Raw genomic sequence first — 20,575 nt, forward strand, 5'->3', positions numbered from 1 at the left:
TTGGTAGCTTGGGCGTGGACCTTGACGGTGTCGAAATTTTGGGCAGAGCTTGGCAGGCCGGGCAGGCTGGTGGCCGCTAGACACCGCTCTCTGCATGGTCTGCGCCGAGCAGTCAGTGGGCAAATCAGGTTCAATGAAGGATGGCGAAAAGTGATGTGTGCTGCCGTATACACTGTGGGGTATGTACGTTTCCGGGTAGGCATAATGATTGACAAACATGCACGCTTGTGATTGGAGGAAAGTATTACCCATAAAGTCCAGTAGAGGGCAGAGCCCGTAGGATTTAGAAGCCTATAGATAAGTTTCACTTACAGTTCCCTGTCAGAAAATAAATGAAATAGCTTAGGCCTACATTTAAATAGATATTGATTCATTTTTAGGTAAGCCTTTCTTCGAGATGGCTAAAATATGTTTTGCTGCTACCCTACAGCAGTGCATCGCATAGCGTCTGTGCTGGTACTTCAGTCTGTTTCTACATACTGGGGGCGTGCTGACCACCGTTTACTGTAGGTAATAGTACTTCACACAGTCCCACTTCATAACACCCAACATATCCCTTTAATGTGTTTTATAAGACAGTTGTGATTATATTTTATATATAATTACACATAAACAAATCTTAAAAAGCATTTATTAATTATTTGTAAAATGAATCAGTTATAAAGGCTTATTAGTAGACTATTACAGGAGTTTTAGTGATTGAGAAATGCATTGATAAGCACTAAATATGTGCTTATATATAACTACATAATAGTGTGTTATAATATGTTGCAATGTTTACAAATGCTATTGTTTACAAATGCTATTTATTGTGCTTGTGCCCTTCATCACTATACTCTACAAAGTACTTGACAATAACAGATGTTTTTTTTGTGCATGCAAATTACCATTTATAATATCAATTATTTTACATTATGCAAAATCATGGTGTTTTGTTGTGACCTCTTTTATGTTAACAATCTAAATCACTTATTTCATCAAATTGGGGGAGATGCAGAGGCCTTGGATTAGTTAATTATTTTCCCTGGGAGTAAGTACGCTTTTTATTTTAGCTTCATCCATCTTGTTGAGAACTTCATCCGCCTTTTCTCAGTCTCTGCTTTCCCAGATGGTAGACAACCAGTCTGCTGACTGAGCTAATTCAGAGTAACACTATAGTGATTGTCTCTGCAAAGGGAGTCCCTTCAAGCCTTGCATTACAATCGCATCTTACAACATCTTAAGCTCCGCCCCTGTTATCCAGCAGAGGCATATTGTCTTGGAAGTAGAGGCTGGAACAAGAATGCTGGCAGTGAGACCTGGCTGGTACATCTGTTTTTTGGACTGGACAGACTGTTAATTAGTAATTACCAGCTCATTGTTGCCTGGAGGACTCTAGCCAAAAACAGCAGAATTAGCTATGTGGAGCAGTGCAGGTGTAGCCTGTCAAGGGACTGTATGGTATGTATAGTGGCCAACCATGTAAAACTCACTTTTGAGCCTCCCCTATTTAGCAAATGTTCCTCTTAAAACTTTTATAAAGAGTAAAAGAACCTTGTAATATGTGTTGTTATACAGCATCCGCATCACAAAAAAATCTATATGATTTCCATTGCTGACTCATGGAGTAAACCACCCCCTGATTTTCAGCCAGTGGCTGCTGTAAGATATACTTCCTCTGCCTGTTGAAATTGCACAACATATGTCTGTTGCCAAGTAAATGTTAGTTATTTGTCATTAAATGTGGATCTCTCAGAAAACCTAACTCCAACTAAATTGAATTAAGATGAGGTGCTGATTCAGGTATCGATTATCACATTATTACTTTAAATCCAGAGAGAAAAGAGAAAAGGTGCTCTCTGTCTCCAGACTATAATCTTGAAGCTACATCTAGTGGTGAGAAGGAAGACATGCAACAAACAATGAAATTAGATTAAGATTTACTTCATGTCAAATTAAATCTAAGAGATGCAGGGTGGTTATACCGTGTCCAAAAATACATGTTTCCGGGTCTGTCCTTAATAAATAATACATTTATAAAAGTGCAAGGTTGTTTGATGAATTCCTGTGTTCAGTTCAAGCCCCTTCTAAAGTGTCCAAAAGACAGAATTCTGCTGCACTCTGACCTCCCCCTCACTGTATATGAAAATGAAAGTTCAGAATTTCCATATCTTTTCTAGTAGATGCATTTAGCTAGGGCCTGATTTGTGTTGAAATACAAAATTGGGTTCTACATCCTAAAATTGTAATATTTTAAATGCTTTCAAAAACATGATTCCATCAAACTAATATAATAATATAACAAACGTTTGTTTCCAGGTATGTTTAGGACTAAAGGACTGGCTGTGGACAGGTGTTTTAAAGCCAGATTATCTAATGTCAGTTTGTGAGCAAACACATTGCCACACCTTGATAACTGTAACCATCAGGCCTTCAGGAGACACATCTTTCAACATTTGCACAGTATAGCATTCACTGAGTTAAAAACAAGATTGTGGCTTTTGTTTTCAAAAAGAAACTTCACAAAAACCCATCATGTTTGTCTGTAAAATGTGTCTATAGCCAAGGCCCACTTTGCTCATGGCCCCTGGTAAAATGATGGAAGATAGTATTGTACCGCACACCAAGAAACCAAGAAGCTGTTTAGTACCCGCAAGCACTCAGTGCATTATTTATGAAAACTAGCACTTTGGTTTGGAGTCGAAAGCTCCTTCGCTGTGCGTGCCACTCATGTGAAAAGGCCAGACTGTGGTTCTCTGACGCATCGGTTATTCATTTCTCTGCAGAATCTTCATCTGATGTGGCAGATGCTGTGATCCTTTTACGTCTCCGTGCACATTTTCACCTCTGCGAGGAGACAGAGGAAGACTCGGGCGGTTCACAGTGCCGGTTTTAAACCATTTGATCATAGAAATAGACCCATTCATAGCTGAGCATTTCAAAACTAAATTGTGATCATCAGATTTAAATATCTTGTAGTTTGTCTTGTTATTTATATATAATGTATTAACCTTTATTAAAGGCTATGATATTTGATTTGGACAGCCATTGATTTATAGATAAAGCATTTACAATAGTCAATTATTATTACCAATGCTTGCTAATTTGCACACCAGAATCTAATTAATTCCATTGGCCACAGCTGTGTCCACCTTGCAGTGATAAAGGGTCTGCCCGATGTAGAAGTGTTGGTGTTAGTATTAGTAAGTAAGCATATAGTCAACAAAGCTCCTTGCTTTCATTTTTACAGTCGTGATGGATTTCTTTCTAAATGCAGGTGAGCTTTTAGTGAACTGTAAAGATTTTGAATTGGACCTGGAAAAAGCAACCAATCTCTTGACTGAAGTTGGGATCCGCATGAGAATGCAGTGTGTGTCAGCCTCTCCATATGCTTCCCCTTCCCTTCATTATTCAGCTATAACAAGCACTACCTCCCATACATTACAATATAGCCCACATCATTTGTCAGAAGACGCAGACATCCATGGTGCAATTAAGCTGCACCTGTGCAAACTGTGCAACAGCAGGTTTGTAAGGACCATTGACTTAGAGGCTTACCATTATGTAAACAGTAGAAATAGGCCTATAGGGCTGGCAGAGATCCTGCATCTTGGTTTGGCACCGGTGCATGCTGTCATGTAGCCTACTTAAGGGAGAGGCCATTGTTGTTTATAGACTAAGACACTGAGGGCATAAACGTAATACAATGTGTTGAGTAAAGTTGTCAAAAAAATAGCACACAACCCTTTGAGATTTCCATTTAGTTTAATTATATATTTCTTTGTCAGGGACATCCAGCCCAGAGTTGAAGGCTGGAAGACACATTACATCTGTTAGGCAGATGTTTTTAAAGTCACCCAGTAATGCTCATCCCAAAGCTGGTGTTATATTGATAAATGAACCCACGGACACTGCATTTTGTCTTTTCGTATGAAGAAAAAGCTCATACGAACACCCGTTGCATTCTTCCTCGCCATGATCGTAAGCCGGCATGCGTAACAGTAGTACCCTGAAAACATATGGGGTATTGTTGTTGCATTACAATTTGATGGAAACCATGAGCAGACCAAGTACCATATTTGATGCCACTACGGTGGATAAAGCATGATAAAGTCCCTTCTAGAGTACCGTTCCAGGGGTGAAAATGTAATGCAGTGCACTAACGGGAGCCTAAATGGAGAAATCGTGATGCGGTTCACTAATGGGAACCCTTAAATTGAAAAACGTTATGCAGTGCACTAATGGGAGCCCTTAAATGGAGAAAAAGTTAAGCAGTGTACTAATGGGAGCCTTTAAATGGATAAAACGTCATGCAGTGCACTAATGGGAGACCTTAAATGGAGAAAGTATGATGCAGTGGATTGTACATGCTAAAAAAAACTCCATGCATGCCAGTGTCCCACCACATGCGGCTGATGCCCTTTATATTTTTCGCCCCTGGCCCTCAGGCAGCCTGAGTCCGCCACTGAGGTAGGCGTACCGTCGCCCTCTGGTGAGCTACACTATTCTCATTACACGCTCGACCCACATTTACATGTGCAATGTCTTTCAAACACAGCAACGCCTCCCCCGCTTAATATCTAATCCAACGAAGAGAGGTCTCAGTTGTTGTAGTGTCTTCGTGCACACGATGGTGGAGAGGTTCTTTGTTTGCTGGCTTTGACGGTAACGCGCCTGCGTGCTCGCGCTCTTTCATTATTTCACAGGTGCGCTCAGCAGCTCAGGAGGACACACTGCAGGTAGAGGTCGAGCCTCCGCCTTATCGTGAATAATGTTACCGAAAGTAGAACAAATGTCGAGAATGTCTTGCTCTTTGTCGCTACATTAATGACGGGCAGCTTTGAGTATTTACCGCAAAGTATCTAACAACAGTTTTTGGGGAGTTTAATAAAGACTTCGTTTGCGCGGAAAAAAATGGCCAATACATCCAACCTGTGTTGTTTATGAAAGCAGCGTTAAAGCAGATTCTTATTTAATTACTCCATATAAATGTAGAAGGTGCCTGCAGCGTCCAAACTGCTATCTATCCAACGTTATCGGGAGCAACAGGTGGCGGTTTCTTTGTTCGTTTTTTAAAGTAACGTGAGCTTCATTAATTCCCTCTCTTTGAACAGCAGCAGCAGTAGGATGATATATGGCAGATGCTACAGCAGAGAGCACAATCAACATGGAGGACTTTTTCAAAACGGTAAACTTCACACATGTTTTGTCTGTTGGCTGTCTCGTCATATCCAGTAGCTTAATGTGTTGTATGTGTATATTTGTAGGTGGGGGAGGTGACGAGCCTCATTGAAAAAATCTCCTGCCAAGCAGAAGAGGTGGAGGGACGACACGGAGCTATTGTTTGCACTGCAAGCCAAGACAAGAGTAAGTAGAGAGCACCGTCATGGCGCTGATGCGCTCTCGGAGATCTACCCTTCCTCCAGGGCGCACAGCACTAAACAGACAAACAGAGCAACACACACACACACACACACACACAAATGGTGTAGAAAAAGATAAATGTATCATGTTTTGGTCAAGACATAGATATATATATAGCTACACCATGATAATAATGTTACATTAACAACAGGCCAGACCGAATGACTGAAAGTAAAAACATATCCAACATGTGGCTGCAGGTGCTCTAGTCACCATTGCATGTTAATAATTAATGATTGCATACAAAACCCAACCATTCTTGAATGGTAATGCTCTTTGACAATGTACGTCTTAAAGTTAAGGGATCACCAAAGCTGCTGCATTAAAATGAGCCACCTTAAAATGATGCCTTTAATGAAGTGAACGTATTCTGTTCTTAGGAAAACAAGACAACCTGGAGCTGCTCAACCATGAGACCAAGAAGAACGCCAACTTGGTCCGAGCCAAGTTAATATGTAAGGGGTGCTGTATTTTTATTTTTTTGTCTTTGCAAAATGTGCTTTTGTACAGTAGATATTAGTTTGTCTCATGCTGTAGTAACGCGTAACGCAACTAGAGCAAAGTTATTATGGATGCGTGGTTGTGTAGGCTGTCGTTGGTGTTTGATACAATGAGGAAGAGCTGTGTAGCTGTAGCACATCACTCTTCCTCAAATTCTGGAACTGCATTGTTCACAACATGGCATTTGACTTGCAAATGGTTAGAAAAGGAAGGCTGCTATAGTCAACTCTAATCTGTGAGTTAACCAACATGTTTTCTACGATTGCATGCGCAGAGTGGTGGAACAGTGGGGCAGAGTTTGAATTTCACCTTTAAATCGGTACTGTGCTTGTTTGCGTATTTGATCTGCGTACTTTCAGCAATGCAGCAGAACTTTCCGGTGGAGGAGAACGGTGAAAGAGCCTCAGCAATTCAGCGTATTCAGAAGAACCAGGTCTGGCATCACTTTTATCTCCTGTAACAAGCCAGGTGCATAAAGACGGCCAGCTCATTCATTACAAAGAAGCCTCGATCTTTAGGCACCTGTCAAAAAAAATCACACCTGTGATAATGGTCTTTCATTTTCATGAATCAATAATCCCTTTTTTTTTTTTTTTTTTTAATTTTTCTCTGGACTGCCTTTCACCAGCACTCCCACCTGACTCGGTGCTTTGCTGAAGCCATGAGGGGCTACCATAAGGCACAGATCTCCTTCAGAGAGAAATGCAAAGCACAGATCCAGAGACAGCTGGAGATTGGTGAGCTGCCAAAAAACAAATGACACTAGAACATGAGCCCATGCGCCCCCCCCCCCCCCGCTCTGCTCAGTGTGTAAATGGTCTTCGTTTCATACACCAGGATCATGCCAGTGCAGTTGATGTGAGGGTTTTTATACTAATAGCTCCTCAGATAGTCAGAGATGTTATGATGTAGGACGGTAATGTTATTTCTTCTTCCCAATTAAATCATTACTATAAGTAAGAAGCTCAGCATTCAATTTTAATTATCTTTCAAACTACATTTTTCTCTTCAGTTTACACACAGGTTGCGGTTTACATCTACAGTAGACTTATTTGAGTTAGGAGAAGGTGGTGTCGCAGTAGAGAAGAGTAGAGGTGTAATAGCGCCATCCTGTGGTGAACACCTAAAAATACACTTCTTGTTAGCTCACAACACTAAAAAGTGTAGAGTGATTGTGATTCATTTAAGATTTAAGCATGCACTTTTGTTTTAGAATTATTATTATGATGATACAACAGCATGTTAAGCTAACCTGGACTCATCAGCTTTGTCACTATTTCAGTGGATAAAGTGACAACGGATGAAGAGTTGGAGGAGATGCTGCACCGTGACCATCTTACCATCTTCATATCTGATGTTAGTGGAATTTCCTTCGATTCTGGCCGACAAAAATGGCAACGCAATAGTTACTAATATCTACCGTAGCTTTATTTTTGCTGTGGATCACTTCGATATGCAGTTAGAATGTAATGTGAAGCTACTCGGATGATTATTATATAAACAACAGGTGTACTTTTCCTGTTACAGATCAACTCTGACGCTCTGATTTCCAGCCAGGCTCTGAGTGAGATCGAGTCTCGTCATCAGGACATCATCTGCCTCGAGTCCAGCATCAAAGAGCTGCACGAGATATTTGCCGACACCGCCATGCTGTTGGAGATTCAGGTAAGATGGCTGCCTTGTGTTGAAACATTCATGACTAATATAAAGGAATGTACCAATGTCACAACCTGACTGGTGTTGATTGTGCTTTTCTTCCATCAGGGAGACTTGATCAACAATATAGAAAAGAACGTGACGAGTGCAGCAGAGTATGTAGATGTGTCCAAAGCACAAACCTACGATGCAGTCGCATATAAGAAAAACCCGTACAAGTTAGCATCTCTCCCGAGCTTCTTCAAGTCTTTCAAGAGGAAAACCTAAAACTGCTACTGATCAAAACGCCTCCGATTCAAACCACGACTGAGCTCCCGAACCTGTCTGAACATTGACTGCACCAAACATCCTGATCTACATCAAAGCCTGCGCTCGATGGAGCATGCTTTTCATCAGATTTTTCGGTACAGTGCCTGTCTGCCAACTCGAAGGATAATGAGGTCGTCGTTAATTTAAATTTGCACTGCTATGATAATGATGCGACAACATGCTGAGCCAGTTTCTGATGCTACCTGTGGACTGTCAAAAGGACAAATGCAGCATAAAACCTTAAAAAAATCACTCACTCACAGTTAGCCAGTGTTGCCCTTAGTGGCCAGCAGGTGGCAGGACAACATCAGATAGAACTCTGAACCAAGATCACTTAACTTCCCTCCTCTCTGCAGTCCTGCTGAACTTCTGTGTTTTTGTCTGATACTGTGTTTTACCAATGTAGTGTTTAATATTCTGAAAGAAATGTCTAATCCCTTGCTGTGGGACTATGCCTGCCAATCCTGAAATAAACCTATGTGGTGAATGCTACAGTACGTAATGTGCTACTGGTGCTTTATTGTAACATGTGAAAGAGGGGAAGGAAATGCTGTGACTACACATACAAGAATCCATCATAATGTGGGATAGACAAACTATAGTCGGAGGTCTAAAAGTCCCTCTATCCCATACGGATGGGTAAGAAAAACATGAATTGTCCAAGTTTCAAGCCAAAAGAGCTGCTTCAGTTCTCAATGGCATATATATATTATTGAAGCATATGTATTCCTTATGATTCTCCACTTGTTTAGTGTTTTTTTTATATTGTAATTTGTCACCTGCAGTTTATGTATGATGGATAATTGCTTACAGTTATCATTTGCCTGCGTGGGCCTCAGTGTGATCTGACTGTAGGAGGGGACGAGGGCAGGCAAAAACTCTCAGACAAGCTGCATCATGGGAATGCTGCCAGGATGAACCCAATGACTTGTCTCGTGTGTCTCTCTCTATCTCTCCTTTTCCCCTCCTCCTGGATAAGGTTTCACAGCACCTCTGCTCCTTGCTGAAACCACTGATTTCCAAATTGGAAACAGAAAAAGGAATAATAGATAAGGATGACAATGTAATTTAAAGAAAGAAAGGGGAGACCGTGATAAGATTAGGAGTGAAATCAAACAGACCCAGGCCTCCATAAAAATATGGCTTCTTTATTGTTTGTGCCAGAGTGGTGAGGTCTTAACATAGGCCTTGACCACAATTTAAAAGGGCCGAGTGATGTGTGGCTGCATAAAATGTGGGGCCGGGGCTGTCTGCTTTGATTGACAGGTCATCTTTCTGTCTGTCATTTAAACAAACGGGGCTAATGTGCTGAAAATGGCCCGTCTCTAAAAGAACCTTCAAACGTTTCCCCAGTTGGAATGGACTACAACGATAGACAAATGCACGGTCGCAAAGGGCTGAAGCACGAAGGGGGAACAGTCTCTTTTTCTGCCTCCTCACAGAGCCTCCAGCGCAGGCTCACTTCTTGGCTTTGCCCTGGGCGGCCACGGCCTCCATGGCCTTCTTTACGGTTTCCTCATCACCAAGGAAAGCCATGGGCTTTATAGGCTTCAGGTTTGCATCCAGCTCGTACACAATTGGGATTCCTGTTGGCAGGTTCAGCTCCATGATGGCCGCGTCGGACATACCTGGAAAGACGGGCAGATGGATTAGACGGGTAGACATGCAGATCAGCAGACAGAACACAGAGGGAATGTAATTGATACAGCAAAAGGCTGCGCAGACAGGAAGGACACTAGTCTGGCATAATAAAAGGAATCAGCACTGCAGGTTTTCTTTACATCTGATTGTATTTTAATTAATTTTGATCACAGCAATCTGTAATTTATAATCTAAGAAATGTGATATACTTGTCCCTCTCATCCTTGACACCTACAGTACCATTCCTATCTGACATTTAGGCCCTCTGGCTGTATAACTCCCTTATCCATGTCTGGCCACTCCTTGAAAAAGTACAACCTTTATACATAAAGGTCATGACTGTAATGGGAACCAAGCTCATGACCCTCTGCCCTGTCCCTCAGCTGAGTCCCTGCATGCTATTTTTATGCTCTGTAATCCACAACTGTGTGTGTGTGTGTGTGTGTGTGTGTGTGTGTGTGTGTGTGTGTGTGTGCATAGACAAGTGTCTGTGATCATTTAGGCCTTGGCCTTTGCAATGAAAGCTGAAAGCTATTTTCAAACCAAAACATTCGGTTAATTTGCAATTTGCCATTTTGTGATGTTGGATTTTATAATGTCAACATTCACCTCTACCTTTCACTGCAGAACCTTTTGTAAGCCTTGTCCTCCTACAAACCGTAGTACTCACCCTCCAGGTGCTTGACGATGCCACGGAGGCTGTTGCCGTGTGCAGCGATAATAACGTTCTTCCCCAACTTGATTTCTGGCGCGATGACGTCATTCCAGAAAGGCAGGGCGCGGGCGATAGTGTCCTTCAGTGACTCACACGTGGGGAGCTCACCGGGCTTCAGATTCTTGTAGCGCCGGGACTGGAGTTAGTAAGAGCAGTGAAAGGTAGTTTACTCCCACGACAGTTGACAAAGGTTACAGAACTTACTGATAAGACAAACATGGTGGTGCTTTGTGACATTCTTCTGATTAGTGAGAAAAAAAATCCTACAAATAGATTACTGACTCCAAATTAGCCCACACCCTTAGCTTCAGTTGTCTCACCTCACTGATGACTTTGTTGTAAGCGTGATCCTTTTCCATGGGCGGAGGTGGGGTGTCAAAGGAGCGGCGCCAGATCTTCACCTGCTCCTCGCCGTGCTTTTCCGCCGTCTCGGCCTTGTTGAGGCCAGTGAGGCCTCCGTAGTGACGCTCGTTCAGGCGCCAGGTACGAATCACGGGCAGCCACATCTGGTCTGTGCCCTCCATGATGGTCCACAGGGTCTTGACGGCACGTTTCAGCACGGAGGTGTAGCACACATCAAACTTGAGGCCCGCATCCTTGATAGCCAGGGCTCCACGCTTGGCCTCCTCCATCCCCTTCTCACTGAGGTCAGCGTCGAACCAGCCGCAGAAGCGGTTCTCTTGGTTCCAGGCGCTCTCGCCGTGGCGGACAATAACCAAACGGTGGGCAGCAGCCATGTCTACAACGTGTCTCCTGAGTTTGACTTAAACCACACACAGTTCCCTCAGCCCTTCTAACTTGTGGACACACACACAACGTCTGACCAACAGTGAGCCCAAGCCTGCATACCACACTCCTTTTTATAGCAGCCTGGATGGTGGCAGTGCATAGCAGACAGGCCTCCTTCACTTTCCACCCGTGAGAGGCCTTCACGCTCTGACTGACATACATGGCCAGCCAATACAACGAGACCTCTGCCGGGCTGGTGGGACATGTGGCGGGTGGGAAGGCCAGAGTTCAGATATTTAGCCAAAATAGCAACATGACTTTTAAACAGATCTTTGGCACAAAAGTGTAAAAGATCAGAGTTGGCTGCAGAGAGGCACCTCATTCTGAAATGAACAGTTTTAATAACTGAAAGAGAAACTGTAGCTCATTGCACTTTGAAGATTTCATATGTTTAGTAAATATTACATTTGTTCACAGGGCATAACAGGCTCAGCACTGTGGTAGGGGGAGATCCATGAGCAACATGTTGCCAAAACACAGCTGAATTAGAAGCTGCATACAGCGTGCACTTGTCACGACCTGGCTCTGACAGCCATGACCTAATCAGGGAGACGCAGACAGTTGACCAAAAGTAAAGAGTTTATTAGACCTAACAAGGTATCTAACTGGCAATGGTGGTTGCGAACGAGCCGTCCTCGTTCCTCCACGGGGTGATAGGAGAGTGCATGTTGCCAGGAAGGCGGAGCTTTATTCTGGAGCACCGGGCCCAGGTGTCTCCAGTTTGTAATCTCCGGGAACCTGCCATTAAAGGGACACACACACACAAACAAGTAACATGGCAGGGAACCGTCACAGCACTCATGTGCTTTGTCTTACTTTACATGTGGCAGCCAATGCCCCACAACTTACTGGCCACCACAATGTGGCTCTAAATGAATAATAATCATTGTTAATACAATTGAGGTACAATTCAAGAACAGGCGAAACATGCAAGAAACAGCAAAACAATTAGTGTTCAAACATGTTACAGACAGTTAAAAGGGAAAAGGCTCCTCAAAGAACTTGAACTACATCTTGATCTTTAAGGGTTCGACCTGGTCCAACCTGAGGAAGCATATCTTAGCAAATGATCATTAAGTCTCTTAAATCTAAAACAGACAGAGGGATTTATAAAGTGTTCTTACTGTCCATGACCTCTAGGCGTTGCTCTCGTATCAGTTTTACATGCAACATGTCACACTGTGTGGTGCAACAATGAAGCCTGGCTTTTTTTTTCTTCTCAAAAGAGTTACATTTTAGTAAGGCACTGTTAGATGTACATATACAGCTGCTACAACTTATACAGTGGTACATATGCTGTGCAAGGGCTCCCCTGTCTCAGCATCACCACAACATATTTTAAGTATACTCAATGTTTCAAGTTTTTTCTGAGTCTGGAGTTGAGAAATGTTGAGTGTTCCACCCTACTGGAAACATTATACACCGCTGAGACAAATAATCGAAGCCAAATATTCTGCAGTATCCTTCATGAAATTGAATGTCGGGAAGCACTCAGACGTACAGGGTTAGGATCCGCAGTGCTGATGAAGCTTGGAAACTATAAGCCACAGAGCCAACGCTGTCAGGCAAAGTCAATGTCTCCTGACACGGCCAATCAAATTATGTTCCATATATATAGAAAAAAAAGAGAGAAATACAATCGTCCAAAAATATGATATTGATGGAGTTCCAGGCGTGATGCCAGACTGCCTGATGTGAGCCTGATAAGGAGGTAGGTTTTTGTATTGCACAAAGTAGGAACTAACAAGGATGATGCTGCAGGAAAAACACTGGATGTGCCTTTTTGCAGCTGGGTCACTCTGGTTCTCTGGTGAATTGACGTTTACAAAATTAATATGAAAACAGAGTTTTCAATGCTAGAATGACAGATAATTAATATCAAGCTCTGCTGCTAGGTTTTGGTTCTATGGCACATTTACTGTTCAACCCCTGCAGCAACCATATTGCAGCAACAAAGAGCTGATAAACCTAGTTGTAGGCTACCAGCAAAGCAACCCGCTGACAGATGAAGCTGTTGTGTAGAAGAAGTGGCTGTTGAACATACTGCGCTCAAACATCTAGCAGTATGATATTCATATATTTTCTTTAAGAGTCGTTGGAGACCAGATAGGTGGAGTACAGAGAAGGAGAGTTAACATTTGACTTGTATTTGCAGGAATAAATCATAATATGAGCTCACTCTGTCAAACTGTTGATGCAGAGTTTGGGTTCTCAGAAGGCCAGGCCTATCACGTTACACTGGATTCTGGTGAAATGTATCAAGCTGAGGAACTTCCCCCTTTACGACATGTACACCAGGCTAAGCACTGAAGGCAAGCCATGAAACGGATTGCACTGAACGGCTTCGGGCCAAAATACATCTCTGATCTGCTGCCACCTTATGAACCATCCCGACCCCTGAGGTCGTCTGGGACCGGTCTACTTTCTGTTCCCAGAGTCAGAACTAAACATGGAGAAGCAGCGTTCAGTTTTTCTGCTCCACATATCTGGAACAAAGTCCCAGAAAGCTGCAGGTGTGCTGAGACCCTCAGCTCCCTTAAATCAAGATTGAAGATTTGTCTGTTTGCTGCTGCCTTTAATTGAACCAGATTCAAGGATATTAATCAATTCCCTGCATTTCTGTATTTTACTATTGTATTTTATTTCTTACACTGCTTTTTAGTGTTTTAATGACTGTTTTTAATGTTTCAATCAATGCTCTTCATTGTTTTTAAATCTCATTTTCTTTTGCCTTATGTTTTGATGCTTTTAATGGTTTTAATGTGAAGCACTTTGAATTGCCTTGTTGTTGAAATGTGCTGTACAAATAAACTTGCCTTGCCACTGCAGCTGCAAAATAAATTGAATTAAAGCAAATTTGGCTGACAGACAGTGTCGTTAATGATGGTGGCTGTGTATGTCAGCTTGTTATACAAAGCACCCCTAGTGGTCATAAGGGGATAAATAATGTGCCTATGAAGTGTCGATAAATACTATTTAAAAATAAATATAAAGCTATTCAACTTCACCACTATTGCCACCAAGCATGTGACAAACCCAGTGAATCAGTGACCCTCAACAACTGCAGTGCATGTAACTGCCACCGTGTAACTTAACAGTAACACAGGTTGCTGAAATATGTGATGCTGTCACCATGTATAGATGCCTGGAGTTACTGGGAATTTTAAATCTAATAATTTGATACTTAGACTAAGGCTGGGCTTTTATGTTAATTTGCTTCACCGGCAGATCAATCTAGAAATATTAAGTTTTAGAAACTTAGTTCGGGAACAAGCACCACACCCCGAACATAACTAAGTTCCTCCGCACAAATGATTTAATCACAACTGACCCGTTGACTTCCTTCCCCTCCCCTACATCCCTTCATCCCACAACTCTCATCCCTTCCTCCCTCAACCACTTTTCGCTCCCGAAGTCCATCCCTCTGACTTCGACATGCAATACACCATTTGAAACTCCTTATCGTTATCAGTGTGGTCTTAGTTACTGAACACACACTCTAGGTGAGTTACTTTGTTTGGGAAGAGAAGTTAATGGTCTACTTTCTCTCTTTCATTTCCCCAGGTCCTGTAAGTGTCTTGTCTGCCAAAGAAATGGCCCTGGTGCAGATTGTCAGGCTGCTGTTTGGGTGGGAGAGAGTGTACACAGGGGAGTTTGTGTGATCACAACTGTTACGATGACTCAGCCTGCAGCAGAGTCCATGCAGCTCCCACTGAAGTCCCAAACCTCTCACTGCCTGTGAGGCACAGCACTAGGTGCTGGGGGGCTTTGCTGCATAGGCAAATTACTGGAGCGTTCACACTACGGAACATGCACACATGCACACACAACACACACACACACACAGATACACACACACACACACACACACACACACACACACACACAGACAGGCACAAAAACACACATACACAGTTATTGCTGAAAAAGCACTGCAATACACTTCATTTATGCATGGAGCTAGAAAGCAAGATGAATTTCCCAACATATACTATTTAACTGAGCCCCTGCACACATACACACTCACGCACACACACACACACACACTCGAAAAGAAAATGCATGTCAGCAGCTGGGTGTAATTGACCTGCCAGGGTATCTGTGCTGCAGATGACTGTTAGTCTTTTATAGAATTGAAACAACAACCTGACAAAAGGCAAAGAAGACTTTTCTTTCACTGATTAAAAACATTGCTTTACAACTAACAAACTATTAAGACTATCTCTATAACATTGTATAACTTATTCAATATATACTATAGCATACCTTGCGACACTGGCACATAAAATCATTACATTTGAGTCAGGAAAGGACAAAAGAAAAGCTGAGAATATATAGTAAATAGTATTAACATGAAGGAAAAAACTGACGCAGCATGTGTGTACTACTAATTAACTAATCTCCTAGCAAACCGCCAAGCTTATTGATGGACCAAGACGTTTGAAAATATTTCTTTTCACATGTTACCTTCTGTTTGGGTGGGATTTTATCATTGCAGGTCTTTTGAGGTTATGGCTGTAGTTCTGCTCTACACCAGAAGGAGAGATGCTGTGTCACGGTTGTAAATAAGGACCCCCCCCCCCCCCCCCTCCCCTATCTCCTGCAGTGACGATAGCACAACAAGTCGGTTTAACCATGCTTTTTATTCTATATAGAAAATGGAACTCCTAACAAAATATATGACCGTTTTTTGCAGTAAGTCCACATAACCACAAAGATTATTTTTTTTAGAAACGTAGCTCTGATGAACGTCACTGTAATGAAAAGACAAACGTAAGTATGGATCCATGTAAAGTGTATTTTTGCGACCTCTTTCCTCCTGTCTTTTCTTCTGTCTGCCTTTAACTCATTTCCCCTCCCACGCTCATCCGCACGGATCCTCTTTCTTGCCGCTGCAGTGTAAGCCCATCGAACCTGCATTGTCAGAGTTTGGGGAAAGCGCTTGCGTCAGAGCTCAGTCTCCTGCTATAAAAGCACAGGCTGCTGCAGCAGCAAGCATTCGAGGCTTGAACCTGAGCCCGTTGTACACCTCCACACATACATACACACACACACACACACACACACACACACACACACAGAGGAGAGGGATAGCAGCCTGTCCTCCTACCACTCAGCCATGAGTAGCATCGGATATGACCCCTTCTACTCCGCCTCGCCATACAAACGCTGGTATGTCGAGGCCCCCCCTCGTGTCGCGGTGACCAGAGGGAGGACCCTCTCCGTCTACTCCTCTCATGCTTCCCCGCTGTCCTCCTCCCGTCTGCAGTACTCCTCCCCTGGCCGGGTGCTGCTCTCCTCCTCCTCACAAGCCGCTTCTCTGGAGCTGGAGCTGAGCCAGGCCGCCCAGATCAGCTCCGATTTCCGCACCGTGCGCACCCAAGAGCGCGGCCAGCTGCAGGACCTCAACGACCGCTTCGCTGGCTTCATCGAGAGGGTGCGTGAGCTGGAGCAGCAGAACCGCGCTTTGGAGGCAGAGCTGCTGCTGCTGAGGCAGAGGTACACGGAGCCGTCCCGCCTGAGAGCGCTGTACGAGCAGGAGGCCCGGTCCCTGAGAGCTGCTGTGGATGAGGCCAGGGCAGAGCAACAGGCTGTCCTGGGACAGAGAGAGCGGCTGGAGCAAACCCTGAGCGCCTTGCAGGGTCGATATGAGGAGGAAGTGCTGGCGCGTGAAGAGGCCGAGGGCAGGCTGATGGACACCCGCCGCGAGGCCGACGAGGCTGCCTTAGGCAAGGCTGAGCTGGAGAAGAGTGTCGAAACTCTGCTGGAGGAGCTGGCCTTCCTCAAGAGGATTCACGAAGGCGAGGTGGTTGAGCTCCAGGCCCAGGTCCAGATGGGTGTCCAGGTGGCAGTGGAGTCTGAGGCCGCAGCTCCGGACCTCTCCGGGGCTCTCAGGGACATACGGTCCCAGTATGAAAGGCTGGCAGCAAGAAACATGCAGGCAGCAGAGGAGTGGTTCAGGGGGAAGGTGGGCTCCATGACCGAAACTGTGGCCCAGCACAGTAACGCCGTGAGAAGCAACAAGGACGAAGCGGGAGAGTACCGACGCCAGCTCCAGGCCCGCCTGCTGGACATCGATGCATGCAGAGGCCTCAATGAATCCCTGGAGAAACAGCTGCATGAGATGGAGGACAAGCAGAACGCTGAGATAGATGCTATGCATGTCAGTAGTGTATTCTATTGTGATCCCTTCATTATTATCCAGCTCTTTAGATTTTTGCTTGTTACTCTTTAAAAGTATTACTTAAGGGTTTTATTTGATTTAACGTTGTTTGTCCTTGTATCCTGACTTGACATTGTCTTGTATTTAGGACACCATTGCAGAGTTGGAGAGTGAGCTGAGGGGCACCAAACACGAAATGGCACGCTACCTGAAAGATTACCAGGACCTTCTGAATGTCAAGATGGCTCTGGACATTGAGATTGCTGCATACAGGTGAGAAGCAGCAACGGTGCGACTGAGGTGAAAATATAATGTTGAAACTAAGCTGGAGTATTTCTAATGTTTATTTTTATGTAGATAGATCTGCAATGTGTATGGCCTTACTGAATGTATAATTTATGTACAACGTTTTTACGAGTTTAGCGTAGGATAGAAAAGTCAAAAAGAGCAGGAAAATTTTTATTCTGGTAAACACATTCTGGGATGAAGCAACACTGAAGTGTTGAGTGTTAATAAATGGCCACTCACTGAGTTGCCATGGCCTGCTGTACTCATCACCTTTCTTTTCACCGACCTCTACAGGAAGCTTCTAGAAGGGGAGGAGTCTCGTTTCAGTGTAGGAGTGCCTGTGAGTGTGTCCTCTATGTACAGCCACAGTTTCGCAGCGCCCTCCATCGCCCGGCCCTTCCTCTCCAGCATGAGCTCTGGCACCTCCTACCTGATGACATCACACCTCCTCAGCTCCAGCTTCAGCACCACCGAGGGGCTCTTCTCTGCCAGCCACGCCCAGCAAGCAGAGGCCAGCCCACCTGAGGAAGAGGAGGAGGAGGAAGAGGAGGCAGAGGAGGAGGTAAAAGAGGAAGAGGAGGAGGAGAAGGCAGAAGAGGCAGGAGAAGAAACAGAGGAGACAAAGGAGGAAGAGGAGAAGGAGGATAAAGAGGGAGCAGAGGAGGAGGGAGATAAAGAGCAAGAAGATGAAGAAGAGGCTAAGGGAGATGAAGATGCTGAGGGAGGAGATGAGGAGGCCAAGGATGGAGAAAAGGGTTAGTGCATTGTTTTTACATTCTGTAATTTCTCAATTAAACCTCAATTATTAAAATCTGGATGACAAAAAATAATACAATTCTCATCTATTGATGCAGGTGGTGAGGAGGAGCAAAAGGAAGAGGTGACAGAGGCTGCCGAAGATGACGGGGAGAAAGGGGACGAAGGAGAGGAGACTGAGGTTAAAGAGGAAGCCCAAGAGGAGGTAAAAACGGAAGGAGGCGATGACAAAGATGAGGATGCAAAAGAAACAGAAAAGGCGGAGAAAGATGAGGCAAAAAAAAGTGAAGAGAAAGAAGATAAAGCGAATGCCAAGAAAGATGACAAAGATGACAAAGTTCCTTCGAAAACAGATGTCAAAGCTGAAGCCAAAAAGGAGAAAGAGGAAGGAAAAGCAGCCAAACCGGAAGCTGCAGAGGAAACGATCACAAAGGGTAAAAAGTAAGCCAGTAGCTTCAGAAAACTTCAATCACGACTGTCCATTAGCTCGATAACCAGTAGAGGCATCTACGCTATCCTCTCAAATCTGCTTGTTAACATGGTGCTCAATAAAACCGTCCAATAGCCATTCACAGCAGCAAATCAAGGTAAACTGCTTGCCAATATGAATCCATAAAGGGTCTGGTTGCACACTTCCCGATGAGTGTAATATGTGTAATTGCTGAGTGCAAAAATGGGTGTGTGAGATGTTGGTGGTTTAATAAACACCTCTTAAAGCCACGTGTGTCATTGATTTTGTGCCTTGTGAACCATAAACAAGTCCTAAAGTATAACTTTTAACATCAAAAGCCTCTGAAAACGCAGCTGTTTTGTAGTCACCTCGCTCACCGCGATGTGGTTGGTGAGACATGTGAGCACGTGTCATTCACTAATTCCTCGATTCACAGTCACTCACAGGCCATTAGAAACACTGTCAGTGACGGATTGTAAATAAAATTCAATAGCAAAGCGGATCCCCACACAATCCCTCCTAAACTATTTTGATGGGGCATTCAGACACTTAGTAATGCAAAAATAATAATAATAATAATAATAACATAGATAAACATATATATGTGCATGAAGAAATGTAATATACATTTTGTCCCACCACTTTTAATCTTGGCCTTCCTTAATCCTGGAATTGCAGCTCCCATAAGGCTTTGGTGGATGAAAACAGGAAGCTGTACAGCCAACATGTGTAGGCTACTTGAGCCCCTGTTTTAAAAAACGTTATTTGTTTACATTTTGGAAGAATTAACTATTACCAGTTCCTGTTTGCAATGTAACGTTACCCATGGATGCACAGAAATAGAACACTGCATAACTCGATTGTCAAGTGAGCTCTGCAATTACATAAGGGCAATTTGGGGACATTTATTCGTAATGAAAAATCAATCTATTAACTCGCGTGTGTCACGTCTGTGTTCAGGTTTGAGTCATGGCTCCGAGAAAAGAGTGCCATTTTTTTCTTAAATTGCTGGATTCAGCGTTAAGGGGGTTTCGAAGTACCTCAATTTCAGTGGTGGCTGGCGGAAAATGTTCCAGGAGGGCTGTACCACATCCAATCAATTTCAGCAAACATCCCAGAATGATTTAATGCAAAAGAAATTAAGGTATCAAACACGCATTACTACTTTGCAGTTAAATATTCAACATTTATTCCAACATGAAAAAAAGCAGTAAATAAACACGTCAGGACATCTTATTTGTGTCACCCTCACAAGCAATTCAGTATAATATAATAATATATATCACATATAATAATATTCACTACAATACAAAAACACACACATATATATATATAATTATTTATTTATAACTATATATCCATTTCTCAGACAGGTGCTTCATATTCCTCACTCCCCAACTGTCCGTGCTGGATCTGTCCCCTTTGTTTTAAAAAGCTGAATAAGTTATTAGCATGACTGCATCCAGCTAGCCAAACCTGTCTGGTGTACAGCTACTAGAGTAGCTTCGCATGTACAGCTTCCCTTTCCTGCTAGTCTGCTGTCTGATTGTGAGGTCAGGCTGATCTGGGATCAGCTCTTTCACTGCAGTTTCTCCGCAAAAGTTCTCCTCTGAAACGGGTCTTGGAGGAGCAGTGCGCGCTGGCGCTGGCGCTCGCCTGTAGAGACTACTCCTGACGAGAACGCGCAGCTTGGGGCAGAATCGATTCTGCCCCAAGCTGCGCGTTATTGAATCTATTTGAGGACGCTAATTGGCTAAATTGTATGTCACACATTTATATCTTTAGAGGACGTGGAGGAAAAACATATATTATGCGCATATATATCATATTTTACAAATATTACTGGGTGCATTCCATATTTCAAAAACACAAATATTGACAATTTGTATAATTTATTTTTTAT

The 20,575-nt window shown here is 43.5% G+C and overlaps 3 protein-coding genes across 7 annotated transcripts; 2 read left to right on the plus strand and 1 right to left on the minus strand.

Moving 5' to 3' along the window:
• The first annotated feature begins 3,212 nt into the window (after window positions 1–3,212).
• Window positions 3,213–8,517, plus strand: LOC116388330 (syntaxin-2-like). Of its 5 annotated transcripts, none has more exons than XM_031856061.1 (9): window positions 3,213–3,256; window positions 5,097–5,167; window positions 5,247–5,346; window positions 5,784–5,858; window positions 6,264–6,337; window positions 6,533–6,641; window positions 7,187–7,260; window positions 7,432–7,569; window positions 7,669–8,517. In XM_031856061.1, the coding sequence occupies exons 2-9, from the start codon at window positions 5,114–5,116 to the stop codon at window positions 7,825–7,827; spliced, it is 783 nt and encodes a 260-aa protein (XP_031711921.1). In that variant the 5' UTR covers window positions 3,213–3,256; window positions 5,097–5,113; the 3' UTR covers window positions 7,828–8,517. The 5 variants fall into 5 exon arrangements, with proteins under 5 accessions (XP_031711921.1, XP_031711919.1, XP_031711917.1 ...); XM_031856059.1 differs by having other exon boundaries at window positions 3,217–3,256; window positions 5,094–5,167; XM_031856057.1 differs by lacking the exon at window positions 3,213–3,256 and adding an exon at window positions 4,540–4,718 and having other exon boundaries at window positions 5,094–5,167.
• Window positions 8,518–9,001: 484 nt separating this feature from the next.
• On the minus strand, window positions 9,002–11,042 carry pgam2 (phosphoglycerate mutase 2 (muscle)). The gene is made up of 3 exons (XM_031856063.1): window positions 10,546–11,042; window positions 10,181–10,361; window positions 9,002–9,497 (listed from the first exon to the last, which is right to left on the minus strand). Exons 1-3 carry the CDS (start codon window positions 10,960–10,962, stop codon window positions 9,328–9,330), a joined length of 768 nt encoding a protein of 255 aa, XP_031711923.1. The 5' UTR covers window positions 10,963–11,042; the 3' UTR covers window positions 9,002–9,327.
• Window positions 11,043–15,956: 4,914 nt separating this feature from the next.
• Window positions 15,957–18,941, plus strand: nefla (neurofilament light chain a). Its single transcript, XM_031855713.1, has 4 exons — window positions 15,957–17,177; window positions 17,326–17,450; window positions 17,760–18,220; window positions 18,320–18,941. Exons 1-4 carry the CDS (start codon window positions 16,134–16,136, stop codon window positions 18,664–18,666), a joined length of 1,977 nt encoding a protein of 658 aa, XP_031711573.1. The 5' UTR covers window positions 15,957–16,133; the 3' UTR covers window positions 18,667–18,941.
• Window positions 18,942–20,575: the final 1,634 nt, after the last annotated feature.

The sequence above is a fragment of the Anarrhichthys ocellatus genome, unplaced genomic scaffold, assembly GCF_004355925.1.
Source record: "Anarrhichthys ocellatus isolate YVR2014 unplaced genomic scaffold, GSC_Weel_1.0 scaffold16, whole genome shotgun sequence".
Taxonomy (NCBI): Eukaryota; Metazoa; Chordata; class Actinopteri; order Perciformes; family Anarhichadidae; genus Anarrhichthys; species Anarrhichthys ocellatus.

Excerpts from the sequence above, each read along its gene's own strand:
- LOC116388330 (XM_031856061.1), top strand. The coding sequence starts at position 5,114 with ATGGCAGATGCTACAGCAGAGAGCACAATCAACATGGAGGACTTTTTC. Across the intron at positions 5,347-5,783 it reads CACTGCAAGCCAAGACAAGA|GAAAACAAGACAACCTGGAG; the intron begins GTAAGTAGAGAG and ends TTCTGTTCTTAG. Across the intron at positions 6,338-6,532 it reads AGCGTATTCAGAAGAACCAG|CACTCCCACCTGACTCGGTG; the intron begins GTCTGGCATCAC and ends GCCTTTCACCAG.
- pgam2 (XM_031856063.1), bottom strand. The coding sequence starts at position 10,962 with ATGGCTGCTGCCCACCGTTTGGTTATTGTCCGCCACGGCGAGAGCGCC. Across the intron at positions 10,362-10,545 it reads ACAACAAAGTCATCAGTGAG|TCCCGGCGCTACAAGAATCT; the intron begins GTGAGACAACTG and ends TACTAACTCCAG. Across the intron at positions 9,498-10,180 it reads CATCGTCAAGCACCTGGAGG|GTATGTCCGACGCGGCCATC; the intron begins GTGAGTACTACG and ends CCGTCTTTCCAG.
- nefla (XM_031855713.1), top strand. The coding sequence starts at position 16,134 with ATGAGTAGCATCGGATATGACCCCTTCTACTCCGCCTCGCCATACAAA. Across the intron at positions 17,178-17,325 it reads CTGAGATAGATGCTATGCAT|GACACCATTGCAGAGTTGGA; the intron begins GTCAGTAGTGTA and ends TCTTGTATTTAG. Across the intron at positions 18,221-18,319 it reads GGCCAAGGATGGAGAAAAGG|GTGGTGAGGAGGAGCAAAAG; the intron begins GTTAGTGCATTG and ends CTATTGATGCAG.